The 18,466-nt window shown below is 41.7% G+C and overlaps 1 protein-coding gene across 5 annotated transcripts in view; it reads right to left on the minus strand.

Moving 5' to 3' along the window:
- The window catches only part of KIZ (kizuna centrosomal protein), a 125,849-nt gene that overhangs the window by 18,249 nt on the left and 89,134 nt on the right, over positions 1 to 18,466 (minus strand). For 4 of the 5 annotated variants that reach the window (XM_029917652.1, XM_029917653.1, XM_029917655.1 and 1 more), the window contains 2 exons: positions 15,192 to 15,357; positions 14,241 to 14,306 (listed from right to left, as the gene is read on the minus strand). In XM_029917652.1, coding sequence (XP_029773512.1) covers positions 14,241 to 14,306; positions 15,192 to 15,357 — 232 coding nt within the window. The remainder of the gene's footprint in view (positions 1 to 14,240; positions 14,307 to 15,191; positions 15,358 to 18,466) is intronic. The other variant, XM_029917654.1, reaches the window with a different exon arrangement.

An 18,466-nucleotide genomic window follows, 5' to 3' on the forward strand; every position in this document is an offset into this window, starting at 1 on the left:
CCCTTTATCTGATATGTTATTTGCAACTATCTTTTCCCATTCTGTCGGTTGCCTATTAGTTTTCCTGATTGTTTCCTTTGCAGTGCAGAAGCTTTTTATCTTGATGAAGTCCCAAGGGTTCTGTTTTGCTTTAATTTCCCTTGCCTTTGAGGATGTGTCGAGCAGGAGATTGCTGCGGTGGAGGTCTAGGAGGTTTTTTCCTACTTTCTCCTCGAGGGTTTTGATGGTTTCCTGCCTCACATTCAGGTCCTTCAGCCATTTCAAGTTAATTTTTGTGTATGAGTTAATTTTGTGTATGGTCTAGTTTCATTCTTCTGCATGTTGCTGTCTAGTTCTCCCAGCACCACCTGCTAATCATGTTATGTATTTTTATGCACAGTTTAAAAACAATGACCAGACATCCCAGTTTGTCCGTGAGAATTCAGGTTTGGACCTGTTGTCGCAGTATAATTATTAATAAAATCCTCTTCTGCTACCAGACATTTCCTTGTTTAGATGGTGACTTACATGGTCACCAAAACCAAACCAAGTCTGTTGGCATAGCCTGGCTACTGACTCAAGAAAAAAAACAACAACTGTAAATAACAGTAGAACACTGATGGGGTAGTTGATGATACTGATACATCATCATTGACTGTTTTAGTTGTGGGAAAAAAGACATATACATACAGAAAATTCTACTGCCCAGAGAGAAGTTTCTTAAATTCTCCTATGATGATATTTCCAAATGCAAGTCAATTTTTAGAAATTCTGAAGACAAACAAAAAACAATTTAGTTGAACCCAGGTTTCAAGACTTGAAGACAAGTTGTATGATTTTATCTGAAGTGGCCAAATTCTAGACATTATTTTGAGTTGGTCAGTGGGTAGGCTCAACATCACAGTAAAATCATTTCTCTCCTCTCTGGGCCTTGCAGAAGCTTCCAGAGGAGTGAATCTGAAGAGACAGCACTGATTTCCCGGCGCACTCCTCACCCTGGAGTGAAGGGGGCCAAAGAAGCCTGGGTGAGGACAGACAAGAGGGTCAGGTAGACTAGCAGCCACAGGATGAGCTCAGAGGCACGCAATGAAGCAAATCGAGCCGGGGCTCATCGTGGGGCTAGAGTGTTTGCAGGGAGCACAGCCAGGCTCCCAGAGGGATCAGTAGCAGCACAGACCTGGCTTAGGCCCACTGGACAGAGGTCCCTGCAGGGCTTCTCATCGTGTCTGCTGTGAGTTAATGTGGGGAAGACTGTTGGGAACAATGACAAATAAAAACCATGTGAAGGACCCGACTGACACAACCTTCCCTATGTCCTCAAGTCTCAAGGATACCTGAAGGAAACTGATAGCACAGACACCACAAAACAGCATCCACGGCTGTATCTTCAAAGCGGCCACAAAATAAAAGGGTTCCTACTGTCAGCACTGGGGGCTGGCAGTCGGCTGCATCCCTGTGTTTGCTGGCTCCATTTAAAACTTACCCATGAGCCCCTTATTACTGGATTAAAACTACCATCACACTGAAGAGTAATAATATAACTTCTCTTGCTCTACTGAGAATCAATCAAATAAAAGCAAGTATTGAAAATGAGCATCATATTTTGGAATGTTAAATGAAATATAATTAAAATATATATAGATCAAAAACTCTTGACTCTGAAAATAATAAATTCTAAGGTAACATTTTTTTAACACTGCTGGAGTGTGAACACACTGGAACCAGATTTAGTACAGAAAACACCAGACACAGTGCAGGCATAATGGGAAAGTATTGTTTTGTGTGACATATGTGTGTGTGTGCATGTGTGTGCTGGCCTGGGACAGAAAGTGTTTCTTGCCATAGGTGAGGCTCTAGTAGGAGGGCATCATAATACTCTCTAATTATAAAACCCTTATGTCCATATTACTCTAGACTTGTTGTAAGGCTATTTTGGGAGAGGGGAGATATTAATAAAATCAATGACAGAGCATCTGGATTCTAAGTAGGTAAAGAATCATTATTTTGTTTTTATTATATTAAAAACTTTCCAGCCTGTAGGATACAAGTCCAGAGTATAATGAGTATATACGATTTCTGCATTCAATTACATTTACTTGGTCAAGGAAGAGCAGACATTTAACAACAACAGAATACAAAGATTTTGTTTCCTGGCAGCTGGAAACTTGAAGTGGAGGTTCTTCTCATCAGCTGTCTTAAGGTAAATCATTTCACCCCAGTAAGCTGGCTCTCCTGCTCCTCAGAAACCAGGAAAATGTGTTATCTTTTATTATCAGGAGAGAGTTTTTGTGAAAGATGGCAAGTTTGTAATTGAGAGGTAATTTTAGATTTGGGGGGATTAAATGTTCCGTCCAAATATTAAAGACAGTTCTGATACTGTTACTGGTCTGAGTCTAGCAAGGGAGAAATGTGAAGTGAGTTCACATTTAGCAGTAAGGGGTTGTTTTACTGCTCTGGAAAGAGAAACCATTTCCATGTTCTGCATACATTCTATTCTGGGTTCCTTCCCTCCTTCCTTTTAAAAATTGGGGTGTACTTGAGGAGAAAGCAGGAAATAGCCTCCTAGATCTCAATCGCAGCAATTTCTTCCTTGACACATCCCCAGAGGCAAGGGAATCACGAACAAAAATGAACTACTGGGACCTCATCAAGATAAAAAGCTTCTGCACTGCAAAGGAAACAATCAAAAAAACTAACAGGCAACCGACAGAATGGGAAAAGATAGTGGGTGGCAAATGGCATAGCAGATAAAGGGCTAGTATCCAAAATATACAAAGAGCTCACTAAACTGCATACACAAAAAATGAATAATCTAGTGAAGAAATGGGCAGAAGACCTGAATAGACACTTCTCCAAAGAGGACATCCAGATGGCCAACAGGCACACGAAATGATGCTCAGCATCACTCATCATCAGGGAAATACAAATCAAAACCACACTGAGATACCACCTCACACTGGTCAGAGTCGCTAAAATGAACAAATCAAGAGACTATAGATGCTGGCGAGGATGTGGAGAGACGGGCACCCTTCTACACTGTTGGTGGGAATGTAAACTGGTACGGCCACTCTGGAAAACAGTGTGGAGGTTCCTCAAAAAACTATCGATAGAACTCCCCTATAACCCAGCAATAGCACTGCTAGGAATTTACCCAAGGGATACAGAAGTGCTGAGGCACAGGAGCACATGTACCCTAATGTTCATAGTGACACTTTCTACAATAGCCAAATCATGGGAAGAGCCTAAATGTCCACCACATGATGAGTGGATCAAGAAGATGTGGTATATATACACAATGGAGTACTATATGGCAATGATGAAGAATGAAATCTGGCCATTTGTAGGAAAATGGATGGACCTCGAGGGTGTCATGCTAAGCAAAATAAGTCAGGCAGAGAAGGATAGATACCATATGTTTGCACTCATAGGTCTAACGGGAGAAACCTAACAGAGGACCATAGGGAGAGGAAGGGGGAAAGAGCTGGGGAGAGTGAGGGACACAAATCATGAAAGACTACTGAATACTGAAAATGGCATATCAGACTGAAGGGGGAGGGGGAGAGAGGGAAGGGGGTGATGGTCATGGTGGGGGGCACTTGTGGGGAGAAGCACTGGGTGCTACATGGAAACCAATTTGAAAATAAACTATTAAAAAATAAAAACATAAAAATTGGGGTGTAATTGACATACAACATTATGTTAGTTTCAAGTGTACCATGTAATGATCTGATAGTGTATATACTATAAAATGATTACCACAATAAGTCCAGTTATCATCCATCACCTTACACAGTTACACTTTTTTTTCTTGTGATGAGGATTTTTAAGATCTACCTCCCCTTCCTTCTTGAGGGACTTGAGCTCTGTAACTGGGCTCTGGCCTTTCCCTTCAAGGCTGCCCCAAGTGTGCTTTCAACTGTACAACAGTTTTGGAGAGAGATAGCTCATCTCTCCTGTTCTATTCAAGCAGAACCCAACCCCTTCCCAAACATAAATCCTCACTGGAATTTGATCCTTAAACCTCTTGTGGCCCTTCTTTAAGCAGGGTCACCGAAGCCCAACTGGACAACTTTTATCTCGATTTAGATGCCCTGAGCTGAGTGATAAAGGATTGGCAAAATCAAGCTGGGGACTGCTGGGCACATGGCCTGCCCCATCCCCATGTGTGATTCCTCCAATGGTTTAATGGCAAAGTGAAGCTTAAAAGGTAAAAGGATTAAATGCATCCACTTGGAGGAAGTTGAGACAGGACCAGAGACACCAAAACAGCTGGAGGCGTCGGAGCAGCCAGCGCGTGCTGCTGGCGATCGGGAAGTCTGTGTTGGGCATCAGACGCTCAGAGTGGGGAGTCACTCTCCCATGGCATGTTCACATCCTTATTTTAGCCAGTAGAGCTGCAACAAACAACATATGAAGGGCTGGGAGCAGACTCAAAATGGTTTCGTGAAAAAAATAATTAGGGGGGGTTGAAGGCTACATAGCCTGTATAGAAAGAGGGGAAGAAGATACTGCCCACAGATACTGCACACAGACTGGACAGGGTGGGGCTGTAAACACAGATGCTTACTGGGTACCACACAGATGTAACTCTGGTGGGAGAAGTGGGGAGCCCTGTAGCAGGCTGGAGCACATATGTCCTGTCCAGAGGGGCCAGCTGGTCTCTGGTGACAGCCAATTGCTGCCAGGTGGCAGAGTGGGCCAGACTTCTGTCTTTTAAAAAAAATAAAACACTGCACATGCCCAACAGAGCATACCTGTAACCTCAAAATTTGAAGGCAGTGAGCAATTGTTTCTGTGTTCACTGTGTAAGTACAAGAACCCTTAGGAAAAAACTTCACGCAAAGGATACGAGTTCGATGTTAGGAAAAGCTTTCTCAGCTGAAAGTTGATTGGAACATATTATCAGGGGGGGCTGCAAGAGCTGTACAGAGATGTTGAAAGAGCCACCTATATGGAACGGGCCAGGCTGCAGACTCTTTGGAGGCAAGTCTAGTTTTTGCCAGGGGTGCGCCAACAATTCAGATATCTTCCTGGAATGGTTTAGAAAGTGAGGAAGTAAGCTTTAAAAAGCAAAAAAGCAAAATTACTGGCATGATGCTTGTGGCAACTGAGGCCCCGGCTTTCCTGGAAGGAAGAGACACCAGGTGGTTAAAAGCTGCACTGGGTTGCCCGGCAAATTCACAGTTAACGAATGAGTGAAGGAACAACGGCAAATTCAGTTACTTAATGAGTGAAGGAACAAACAACGATGAAAAGTAGCAGACATAAAGGTTCAGGTTAGCTGGCTTAAACAAGGGAGGAGCGAAGTTTATACGGCTCCAAGGGATGAGACTTTAGTTTTCCCAACTGCGTGCATACTTTAAGTCTGCAAACTGGAGGCCTGGGTGGCCCCTTCAGGCTTCACTTTCCAGCCTGTGACATAAAACTCCAGTGAAATGCTTCTTCCCACTGGTAATGTAAGACTCACAGGAAATTATTGAATAGTGCAAGTAGTTCTATAAAACAAATGTTTCTAAAGAATATAATTCTTTTTGATTCAAATGTTCTGGAATACACAGAAACAAATACGTGTCCTCAAGCTTTCCCTTCTGGGTCTCTCAGTCAAGCATCCACTGTAGACTCAAATCTGGTTCAAGATTTAGTTTAAAAAGTAGAAAACAGTGGAGGTTTAAAACATAAAACATGGTAAGAGATCCCAAGGGGGTTAAAATCTATCCTCGGCGATTAATTCCAGACCGGTGACACAATGAGATAAATATATTTTTCCCTACTTTGTTACATAAGCTGGCCAAAATCAATCATCTGTCTTCCTGCAAAGTGGTGAGGGATCACTGAGACTGTGTTTTTCTTTTTGATATGCATTTTGTGTCGAGAAAATGGAACAGCAAGGGAAAGAGAAAACATGCTGAATAAAGGGAGGTAGGAGATGATGTTGGTGAGGAGAAAGAAAAAGCCTCAACTTCTTATCGTTCATTCTCTTTTATATGCAAATGTACACCTGCTAAAATACTTCTAAATCTACAAATAAAAAGAAAAAGAAAATATCTGATGAACAAGTGCTTTTAAGAACCCATCACAAGAGTCAGATAAACGTGGGGTTCACCAGCCTCGAAGGGGTGTCTCCGAGGCAGACAGTTTGCCCAGGGCTTTCGCAGAAATCTCTCATGAAGAAAGGGAAGAGCTGTGCCCGGAAAAGGAATAACAAAGGAGGAAACAAACAATACTGTCACTCCGGGTAGGAAAAAAACGACCTTGAACCGACAAAGAACTGGGCATCTTTGAGTACAGAAGGATAATTACTATTCCTATCTGAAGTGTGCAGCAATTTTAAAATGAAATTTGAAAAGTATTTTCCGTCTGCCGAGTTTCCCACTGCTGTTCCTCTTCACATATTCCTACCCCCATGCAATTCTTTGCCGCTACCGTACCCATGCTAGATGTATGGCTGAGGCAGCAAACCCAGTCATTTTTGCAAAAGAAAATAAAAATCTGGGGACGTATTTCTAAAATTAATTCTAAAGATAAAGATTATCGCTTAAGATTCAGAAAATCATTCATCTAAGTGTGATCTGCTCAAATGAAAACGAGAGAATATGAGGATATGGGTGTTTCTATGATCTGAAAATACAGAACATCATTATATTTAGGATTTTTAAAATTAAAGGCTATAAGTCTATGCGAAGGTGAGGCATACAGGCTGGATTCATAACAACCATCACTTTTCATGTCCAGATTTTCTGCAATTAACCCCACTCTACGAGTTGTCCTGGGCCCATAAATCTATCTCCAGGGAGAGGGCTGATGCATACAGAAGAGAAGAAACGCCAGATCAGCTGACTTACCTGAAGCTGCTTCAGAAAATAAGTATTAACATCATATTCTTAATTTCTATGGAGCAATTCTACAATTACACCTGAAGATAAATGGCAGGCTTATAACTGCCCTTTAACGAATGTTCCAAAACCAAACGGAAACACTCCTGCCGGCATTACTTCACATGCAAGTTGATAGCCCTCGTGCTACCACGTAACAGCTCAGTCCTGGGAGGTGAGTTTTCAGCTCTGAAAGTCATGGAAGCTTTCACTTTCCAAAGATGGTGCAATCTGATGACGAAGCTGTATTTTACTGGCACTATTTGTTTTTCAAAACAGTATTTTTAGTGGTTCTGCAGGCAATGATTTATCTGAGAAGAATCAGGAATAAAGATGGTAATATTATTATCATCATTTAAAGTAGGACCAAGAATAATTGCTGTAAAAAGATGAGCTGGATGCTAGAAACGTAAAACATGCAGAAAATCCCTCCTCAGCCACTGTAGTGGGCTGAAAAGTATCTCTCCCTAAATTTATGTCCACCCAGAACCTCACAATGTGGTCTTCATTGGAACACAGGTTCTCTGCAGATGTAATTAGCTATGGACCTTATGATGAAATCACACTGGACTTATGTTAGCCTTTAATCCAATGACTGGGTCCTGGTAGGAAGAAGAACAAATGGAGACAGAGAAGAGAAGGCAGTGTGAACATAGGGCAGAGACTGGACTGATACTGCCACGTGTCAGGAGCCATTAGCAGCTGGAAGAGGCAAGAAAGATTCTCCCCTGGAGCCTTCAGAAGCAGCACAGCTCCCCTGACACTTGGATTTTAGACTTCTAGCATCCAGAACTGAGAGAAGACAGTTCTGTTGTGGTTTGTGGTTGCAGCAGTACTGGGAAAATAATATACTCCCTGCTCCCAATTTTATTGAAATATCTAAAACCTAATCTCTCTTCTTTCTCCTTCTTCACTTGAGTCTCTTGCATAAAATGGGGGTATTTCACAACTTGACCTGTAAGGGCTCTCTTTCCCTTGCTCCATGATCTTCAAACCTGGGGACTGTGTCTATGTAAGACTGATGCCTGGGTCCTACCCCCAGTGGTTCTGATGTAATTGGTCAAGGGTGTGTCTGGAGCATGGACATTTAAAAACCCTGCATAGGATTCTGTTGCACAAACATTGAGGAGAATTTCTCTAGGCTCCTATGAGTTGATTACCTTGAAGGTAGGAGCATCCAATCAAGAGTACTCTACAGAAAGATGCTTTTCATTCTTTACTGACTACTTTAAATCAACACCACCACCCTCCATGTCACGAGTGAGGAATGTTTTGCTCTAGCAAGCAGTAGGCAGTGAACCCCATGGGTGAAGCCCCGGCAGCCTGGCCCCTACCATACAGGCAGGCCATGGGAACTACACTGGATAGCCCAGAGCACATGGCAGGTTCCCTCGGTTTTGCACGAGTCGGGCGCTCCCCGTTTCAGGTACAGCAGGTAATATGTCTTCATACAATTCTTGTGTATTTCTGGGACAGGACAAGTGAGACACACTCTTAGAAAAGTCTCAGCAGTAGAGGTTGTTGCGCCCCAGTACTCTGGCCGCCAGAAGTTGTCACTGCAGTCATGTCTCCCAGGAAAAATCTAGTCACCAGTGACTACCTGGCTGTTGTGTGTTTCCAGCCCTTTTCCAGTGATGAGAAACTCAAGCAATTGTGCTTAGGGAAGCGTCGCCCAGAACCCCAAGTGGCAACCTTCAAATCTATGCTGACCTCCCACAAAGCTGTTAAATGGACGTACCTTAGGATGACCTTGAATATTTCAGCTTGCTGAAGAATATCAGTGAGAAATGGCACAGTCAGACAACCACTTTCAACACAGCTTGACCAAGAGAATTGGTGTCAAAAGAATGAGAGGCTGAATGGACATTCTTAGAGGCTTAATCCTCTTGAGATAAAAGCTTAGAGGGCTTTTCACATGGAGCTTAAGGAGATGAGTTTTGCCAGGATGGGCACGTGGGGTGGGAAAAGTACTGGTGGAGTGAATGACTGAAAGAGATAGTATTCTGGCCTGAATCAACAGGCATTAAGAAAACTCCTTAATACTCTCATTTTTATTCATTTGTTTGACAAAATAAGTGCCCACTGTGTGACAGATACTGTGGTAAGGGATGGTTTTATGACAGTTAGCATAAGCTTGCATCAGTTGCTGAAATGAAAACTCACTTACCCCACAAAGGTACATTTAGTGTGGATATAAGTAAAATCCCAATGTGGGAAATTTTATCTGAGGGTACAAGCCATTCAGAGGGAGACTTTCTCTCATAAGCTCATAAGTAAGTATCGCTTTAATGCTGGCCTACGTGTTTCAGGGAAACACTGAGCTGGATATCCTACTACCCGGGCCTAGTCTCAGACCTAAGTGCACCCAGGCTTGCCCTCTTTATTAAAGGGCAGATCTGGTACCAGCTGTGCTGGGAAAGCCTCGCGAGCTGCCTACCTCTCTAGGTCGGACACAAGGGAGAGGGAGGGCACGGCTTTGCTCATCAGTGCTCTCAAAGCATCCTTTGCACAGCTCCTCTTCTGCTGATATACACACTGACATTTCACTGACCCAAACATCCTGATGCAGTTGACTCTCACGTAAAATGAAATTGGAAGAGTGGGGGATGGAAGGAGTTCAAGGCTTAAATCTCAAAGTTTGAGTTCAAGATCCAGCACTCTAGCTACATGGCCTTGAGCTGGAATCTTAACCTTTCTGAGTTTCTGTTGGACCACCTGTGGAATAAGTTACTGATGTTTATCCCACAGAACTGTTATGAAGATTGGGGATGATGGAGGCTTAGTAAGGGCAGGGTCGCATGCAGTCTTTTGCTGACCTGGTATTTCCAGGATGCAGTCCAAGTAAAGGTGCAGCACACATGCAAATGAGAGACTATTTAGTACAAAGGAAAACCATACATTCATTGATATTCAAATTAATTTCTACTTGGATTCTTTAGGGTGAACAGTCAGTCTAATAAAAGGAGCAGACTGTGTTAACAATGGGAGATCATACAGGTTGCGAATGTGGGTGTCGGTGTGTATGGAAAGATTTCTGTGTAAACTTAAGCACAGACTATGGGAGCCAGAGTTATGAAACTCACACTCTCCCAAATGACGATTAACAAAGCAGATGCGTTCAGAGTGACAGCAAATTCTTTAAACATGCGCCCTTTTGCCAAGAAAACCCATGTTTGAGACTGATAAGTAAATAAGAAAACGAAAAGAAGAAATGAGAACGGTGGTACATTTGATTCCTTTAAGATGGACTGAGAATCACAGACTCCTAGCATTAGAAGGAATGTTAGCATTCCCAGAAACAGGAATCCTTCCACAGCGTCGCTCTAGACAGTGGGTTCCTGCCGTGGTTCAACCCCCTGGCAGCTGGAGGACCCTCGGCTTGCTTCTGCTGAAGTGAAAAGCGAGGAAGTTCTTCCACGACTGAGCTGTGAATTTCTCCCTGTAACGCTCCCATAGTGCCCCCTGAGCTACATTCTGTAATTATGCTTGATAAATGTTTAGTGTGTGGCAGCCCCCCAAAGATTTAAAGATAGCTTTTGTCCCCTTTTGAGGTTAAACTTTCCCAGGGCCCTCGTCATTCTGAAAACAGTACTATTTCAGAGCTTCCCACCCATTCTGCCCAGCTTCCTGGTGCTTGCCCTGCATTTCGCCTCAGCCTCTCTCTTTACTTACTACATCTCTCCTGAGATGGCTATAAAACAAATAATGTCACAGAGAGGACCCACACTGAAGAGGAGCACTTTGGACTGTCATAAGTTACTAGTGTAACCTGCTGGTTGTCCATTTGGGGAGTATTTTAACATTTAACCAACATATAACTTTCAATCATAACATCATCTGGGTTTAGTTACACTAAAGCAGCCCAGGATCTTATTCTAAAGCTAGCTCATCCATGGGGGATGTTCCCACAAAAAGGAACCACAGGAAAACACTGAAGATAAATTTAGACTGCTGAGAAAACCAGTGTCCTCATCAGACTTAAAGTTTTAATAAACGTTCCAAATATATGTGTATATATTTATATTTCTCAAAATGTGTCCCACAGAACACTAATTCTGCGGGCCATTTATAGGAAAGATTCCATTTTCAGATAGGAGATTAGTTATTTAAAACTCTAAATTCACACTTTTAAATGGTTCATTTACAGGGTGCCTGGGTGGCTCAGTCTGTTCAGTGTCTGATTCTCGATTTCAGCTAAGATCATGATCCCAGGGTTATGGGATTGAGCCCTGAGCTGGGCTCCCTGCTGAGCATGGAGCCTGCTTCGGATTCTCTCTTTTTCTCCTTCTGCCCCTCTCCCTGTTCATGCATTCGCTCTCTCTCTCAAATTAAAATAAATAAATAAATAAATGGTTTATTCACTGAAAGTTCTAAAAGTCTTTGACATGATGCAGTGCACTGTGCTGGCTGTAGAGGGAAAGAGGGGTCATGTAGAGTTTGGTCACAAAAATACGTATTCCTTGACGTATCTTCTGGGTGGAACACTGCACAGAGCAGATTTGGGGAAATGCTGCATCAGCTCATCCACACTTGTCAGAGCACACCAAGCGAAGACTTGTCTGGTGACGAGGTGCCCTGTAACGTCCTCAACCGTGGGCATGTCGGGCATATTGTGCATATGCCCTCACAGGTAGGGACATCCAGCCTCCACCAGGGAGACCCTCAGGAACTACCTCACTAACTTCTGCAATTCCTCTTGTATGGATTCTTCATGGAACTAATTAGAAGTTCCTAAAATATCGTGAAACTCTCCTTAAGCCTCTTTTTTGATAAAGTAAACATCCTTCTGGATTCAAACTATCCACTGAGTTTTCAAGTGGAAATTTCTTACAGACACTAATTTAATGGTCCTATTGGGAAGCGCTGTCTCTTGAGGAATGGCAGCACAGGGCTTGGGTGGGTCTTGGTCCCAAGTGGCTACTGCAGTTCAGGAGGTAGCATCCATGTGTTCAGTGTGTAGTGCTTGGTGCTTTCACATACATGACCTCATTTCAACTGTAGGACAACCTTGCCAGGTAGTCTGTCTGCTTTCCCAATACAGAGGCTCAGAGGAGCAGAGAAACAGAGCAGCGAGTAAACAGCTGACATAGACAGCTGATGCCAAAGCCCAGGCTTAGCTGCCACATCTCCTCAATTCCCAGAGCCTCTGGGATATTCTTTTCCTTTGGAAAACTCTAGAAGGAATGCAGCTCCTACAACAGGAAAGCCTCAATGAAATTATTATAAAGGGGGGAGCAGGCTCTATATTAAGCTAAACAATACACCCACCTGCCCTGTTCTACCAAAGGCCAAATTTCCAAATAATTATGCCAAAAGTCACAAAGACCTAATAAAGAGATGATAAGCAAGAACTTGGAGACTGAACTAACACAATGTTATATGACCATTATATCTGGAAAAAAAAAAAAGAACTTAAGATCAAAGTAACTTCAGTGACATATGGAACAACAGTATGAAGCAGGGTCAGGGTGCCTAAGGCCCTCAAACATTAATTTCATGGGAAGTCTAGTGGGTGGGGAGCACAGAGGAGAGTGTGTTAGCCAGGACAGAAAGCAATGCTCAAACAAAGTCACTGGCTTTGCAAATCTTTTTTCACATTTCCCAAGTTAGTTTATGACTACTACTTTGGCATACAACCAGGCACAAAACATTTTGTTTTTAACTGCCAACTGTTGATGGGTCAATGCCATGTTGATGGAATTGCAATTTCTTTAAAGATCCTAATGGCAAATAATCCTTGTGACTTCTGGGCTTGTCACACCCCTTTCCCCATGAAAAGGAGAAAAATTTGAAAGCCCAGTATTTAACTATCTCTTCTATCCTAAAGGAAGTCTATGAGAAAATACTATCTGCATTAATTTGGGGGAGAGTCATTTACTTGTAAGGTATGATTCCAAAGAATACTGGAGAAATAAGAATGGGTAAGTGGATCGTTTCCTGGTTTTCACCCAATAAGCTTTTGTCATTTTCACTGAAATAACTTCAGGGGTCATTTGATATTTGTGCGTTCAAAGGTAAATTGAAAGGAAAAGCACCCAAATGACTTCTTGGTCATTTGCAGTTTGGAATCATCTATACTCCTATTAATAAAAAATATAAAAAATAAAAAAGTGACTCTATCAGAGTTTTCTCAAAATGAAGGATAAAAGGGGCGCCTGGGTGGCTCAGTCGGTTAAGCATCCGGTTTCGGCTCAGGTCATGATCTCACGGGTTCGTGGGTTTGAGTCCCGCATCAGGCTCTGTGCTGACAGCTCAGAGCCTGGAGCCTGCTTCAGATTCTGTATCTCCCTCTCTCTCTGACCCTCCCTTGCTTGCATGGTCTCTCTCTGTCCCTCAAAAATAAATAAATAAACATAAAATTTTTTTTCTTATAAATGAAGAATTAAAAAGCAATAAACATCTCACTGGGAAATGGTTTAAAAGAAAAGAAAACCTCTGCATTTTGGAGTGAAATATTATCTGATGCAGAATATATACAATAATTGCTCTACTATAAACTCCCTTTTCAAAACCAGAGTTCATCACAGAAACATGGCCTTCAAAAATTAATCATCAGGCCATGAATTGTACTGCCATCAAAGAAAGCCATTCTTTTCTGCTTATAAACAACAAAACTACCACATATGCAGATGCATGCCTCAGTACCTCCGTGTGATGGTGTATTTACTTGTATAAATATTTAAAGTCAGATCTTTGAATTTCTAATGAAGTAGGACACCACTTTACAAAATAAGGTACTAGTAAATTTAGATGTACAACAAATAGAACTCTGTTCAGAATACTAATTGCTGCTGTTGATATTCTAAAATTTAAAAAAGTAATGATATTCAGATTCTGTTTAAACAAGCCTAATACAGGTGCAGAAATCTTAATAGGCCTTGATGAAACCTTACTGCTCAAACTGTTACATTATCAGACAGGCTAACTACCTCCGATTTTTGGTTAGTTTTAAGTTATCGGAGGTACAAGACAAGCTTCCGGTCTGGCATTCCCCCTGCTCTTCTTTTAATGATACACATTCAATTATCACAGGAAAGAAAAGAGTAACATCAGAAACATCTGTAGTTTGCCATATAATGATTGGGTGTTCCCCATGGGGACTGACCTTGTCACCCAGACGCAGGTGCTGAAAGGCTGTGATGGGGGTGCTCACATGTGTAAATGTATGACATGATCGTGAAGACTTCAATAGACACGGTTATTTTCCACCTTAGTTAATGTTAACGTAAGCTCGCACGTCCTGCTCTTACGATTTAATCTCCTGCTCCAGCACGTAGCAGTTGAATATCCTTGCTCTTAGTGGAGTCCACAAACCACTAACCAGAAGGTTCTAATTATATAATAAGGTTGAATCTTGTGTTTGAAATGCGCAGGTAACTGTGACTTTACCTGTGACGGGGATCTTTGCCGCCATGCTCTCTTCCCTGCTCTCATCTCCACAGCCACTGGAAACTTCTAAACACAGAATACATGATGATAAAAGTGTATTTCAAGGATATATTTATGGAGTAGACCTTTGTCTTTTTTTTTTTTAAACTGCCATTCCTTTTATTTTCATTGCGTCTCCATGTCTGGTTTTTGGTTATTGTTTCTGTATGAAATAGTACTGTTTCTAAAAGGAAACTGATTCTAAATCAGAGGTTATCTCTACGTTGCTTTCAAGCAAAATAATTTAGCCTGGCATTTATCAAATTCAAGTGAGGCTTAAAAAAAGTGAGCTCCAAATCCTCCACATGTGTACCAACTTTTGAGTATGTCCTGAGCAATTCATGACTGTTTTGGAAATACCATCACAGCAGTTTACTGGCACGTCTTAACAGTAACACTAAAATTATCACAATTTCTGGACACTAAAAATTGGCTATTAAATTTGGGAGGCATAAACTCAAATGCTTGGTCATCTGTTTAGATTCTTATGAGGTTCCATTACAATTAAAAAGAATGTTTACAAATTATAAGTAAATTTTACTAAGTGATATCAAAAACTTCACAGTATATTGTGGAATCGTTTTAATGGAATCATCTTCAACTTTGTGACATGATCAAAATGATCTACTGCCAAGAGATTAGTTTTTCTAAGATTTCATTATTTATGAAAACTTATTTTATTGTAAATTCAGCAGAACTGCAGACCTATGATTAGGTTTTCCATTCCTGTTAGACTGAAGGAAAATAAATATATTTACTAAAAGGTGGTTTACAACAAGTAACGTATCATGAGTACTAAAATTAGAGGTATCCTCTAGTCAGCTTAATTTTATAGGTACACCTTGAGAAAGAGGATGTTACGGTGACTCCGAGTGCATTTCTTCTGTGGACAGAATTTATAACAAGAGTTACCTTGTTCCCTTGTACAAACACTGTTGAGCCACAGAGTGGGCTTTGCTTCCTTTCTTCCACTATTGTCATTCAGAATAGATGGCACACTGCAGGATGACTCATTACTGTGAAGAGCTGACCCATCATCACACTCTTCTGTAGGGGCTTTTTTCAATAATGCTGCTGCCTATAGTGGTTAAAAGAAAGCAAAAAGAAATAAAGACAAACTCGAGTCACATTACCTTTGGTCTCAAAAACCCAGCCTTCAAATGTAATTTCAGGTTAAGCTTTACTCGGGATTTAATTTGCTTCCTGACATTTAGCTGAAATTTAAATGTCTTCAAGATAAGACAACATCCGATTATTTTCCAACATAATTTCTTTACAACAACTTGCACTTGCAGTGGTACCTTTTTTGAGAACTTAGGGAATGCATAACCGTTGACTCGTGAAGTATGTATATAAGATGTGAGCACCTCTGTTAACCTGGGCTTGTTAATCCAAGAGTTACTCTTTCATTGCATGAATCTGTTTTTTGGGCATGTAAGACAGTTAGTTTGGAATGTAAAAGAGATCTGGAAAAATATGACCTGGAGGTATCCCCATCCTTCTATTTTTTAAAAACTTTATTTATTTTGAGAGAGAGCACGAGCAGGAGCAGGGGAGGCGCAAAGAGAGGGAGAGAGAGAATTCCAAGCAGGTTCCAGGCTTCAGGGTTCAATCTAATGAACCCTGAGATCATGGCCTGAACCAAAATCAAGAGTGGACACAACCAATTGAGCCACCCAGGTACCCTGTATCCTCATCCTTCCAGAAATGACCCCTGAACTTCCTCAAAATGGGGATACTGCAGAAAAACTTTGTGGCTGAGGAGGATATACTAAAGCAAAAAGAGAGCTAATCTTATTCTAAATCATAGTCTTTAATCAAGGATAAAGACACTCTGCACTTTGGCCCTCAGTCTGCTGGGAAGCTTGAGAAACTCACCTACCACACTGCCTATCTGTTTTCAAAGGGCTCTGAAGCGTCTTACCCGCATCACCTCATGCCTCATGAGCAGGCAGGTGGCACAGATTTCATCGTGGCCAACTTGAGCGGTGGAGAGCAAGTGGAAATTAACGGGACAGGTTAACTCATGTCTGTTCATCAGGTCAGCACTCTCCTCCCGAGAAATAAAAGTACTCTGGTAACAAAGAGGCAACCAATGATGACATCACCTCCTTCCAGGGAATACGTTTCCATTTCATTTCCTACTTAGAAGTGATGATTTGCCCAGTTTTTTGGCAGAGGAAACCTAGGTGGTAGTGCTGACAACACTGGTATCTGACAACAGGAGTAAACACAGGGTGGTGTCCAACATAACCTGTGGGAAATGAACATGAGACTCCAGAAGAGTGGGATTGGACAAAGCCTCACAGGGTATCTTTAATCTAAGTGAAAAGTTGTAAGGCCATAATTATCTAGTGAACAAGAAGGAAGATAATAATCTTGTGAGTTTGGCTTGGAACATATTTTGAGGCCACTGCCATTAACCTTGACATTCCTGCAAGGTTTTTTGTTTTTGGGTTTTTTCCCCCCTGCAAGATTCTTGCCTTCTGCCTTTCCTGGTACCAGCTGGCCTCCTGGACTCATGCCCATTATAGAAGATTGCCATGATGGTAGGAGATTTAAGGAATTCTAGTTTAACTTTGCAACACATTAGACTTACAGCCAAGACCAGGCTGTAGTCTGCTTCTAGTAACCAGGGACCCTCCCTCTATTTGTTTAAATTAGTCCTTGAGTTTGCGTTTACTCCAGTTGTGTCACTCTGTCCTGGGATGATCTGCACAGTATCCCTGCTTCCGCAGACTAGGGGTCGAGTATAGAGTCCAGTTTCTGAAGCTCAGGTGAGAGTTGGTCCCCACTGCTGGCTGCCGTACTGCCCCAATCCCAGCTGCCTACATAGACCGCTGTGCTGCACCTGCTTCCTGAATCTGTCTAGAAGAGAGGTGTAAAGAGTAGGACCACCTTCTTGAACTGCCATCTCTCAACTGGTCTCTGGACCATCCTCACATGTCTCAGTTCTAGATTTCCACCCATCCTGATCTAGTCTCTTCCCCCAGAGAATTAAGCTCCAATTCTGTGTCCCCAAGAATCCTGGATATGTGAAAAACATTTTAGGATATGAATGAAAATAACTGGCCCAAATTCTGTAGTGAAAGCTGTACATTTCTTTTTCTGATAGTTAAAATAATCCAAACATTCTGAAAGGGCCTCAGATACATATTTCTTCCCCATCTTACCTTATGCAATAGCTGTAATAATAATTTCTTGGCATGACTTCATAACAGCCTCTGTCTTAAAACACATCTTAAGAACAGAATTGGTCAAAGGCTGTTGAAGTGTCTTGTGCTTTGTGCTGTAGAATTTGCAGACACCAGAAACTGGGATTGCCAGTGACTTGAATTACTTCTACCTGGGCCCTCAGAGATGACACATAATTTATCTCATTGTTTTGTGCATCCCTTTTTATGGAAGGGATCCCTTATATGATCCCTTTTGCTTTAGTTGGTTCCAACTGGCTCTCAAAAGAACATAGATAAAATGCTATAATAATACAGTAAATGTCCTTCTAATAAGTCTCAATATGATTGATAACCATAGCAGCACTGCCACTAGTTCTACACTGAGCATGCCTTCTTCTTTTACTCCAGAGAGGTAAGGAGAGTGGTGGGTATACTGCATGTTTTTATTTATTTTGTATATTTCATGCCATTTATCTTCACTACTCAATACTCCTGTCTGTAGGATTTCTCTTACTTTTTTTCATAGAGACATTTATAAAAAGGACTCATCTTCTAAGATAATCCTATAGATAATTTATTTTTTCCCCTAGGTTTATTTATTTATTTTGACGGAGGGAGGGAGAGAGAAAAGTACACTAGGGCAGGAGCAGAGAGAGAGAGAATCTCAAGAAGACTCCATGCTATCAGTGCAGAGCCCGACACAGGGCTCAATCTCATGAACCACAAGATCGTGACCTGAGTTGAAATCAAGAGTCAGATACTAAACCAACTGAGCCACCCCGGTGTCCCTATAGATAATGTCTTAACAATGGCTTTTTTATATCTGTAAGGATTTTTGGTAGAGGGTCAAATTATAACATGAGAATGGCTAGTTTGGTTTTACTGGATCATGGAGCCAAGAGAGAGCAGCAGATGAGCCCACTGGGTCATCCATAAGGGAATCCACAATACAAGGCCCTAAAAGCTGGGAATAATGATAAGCAGGACAGAAAGAAATGTCAGCCTCAGACA

This window comes from Suricata suricatta, chromosome 12 (assembly GCF_006229205.1).
Source record: "Suricata suricatta isolate VVHF042 chromosome 12, meerkat_22Aug2017_6uvM2_HiC, whole genome shotgun sequence".
NCBI classification, from domain to species: Eukaryota; Metazoa; Chordata; class Mammalia; order Carnivora; family Herpestidae; genus Suricata; species Suricata suricatta.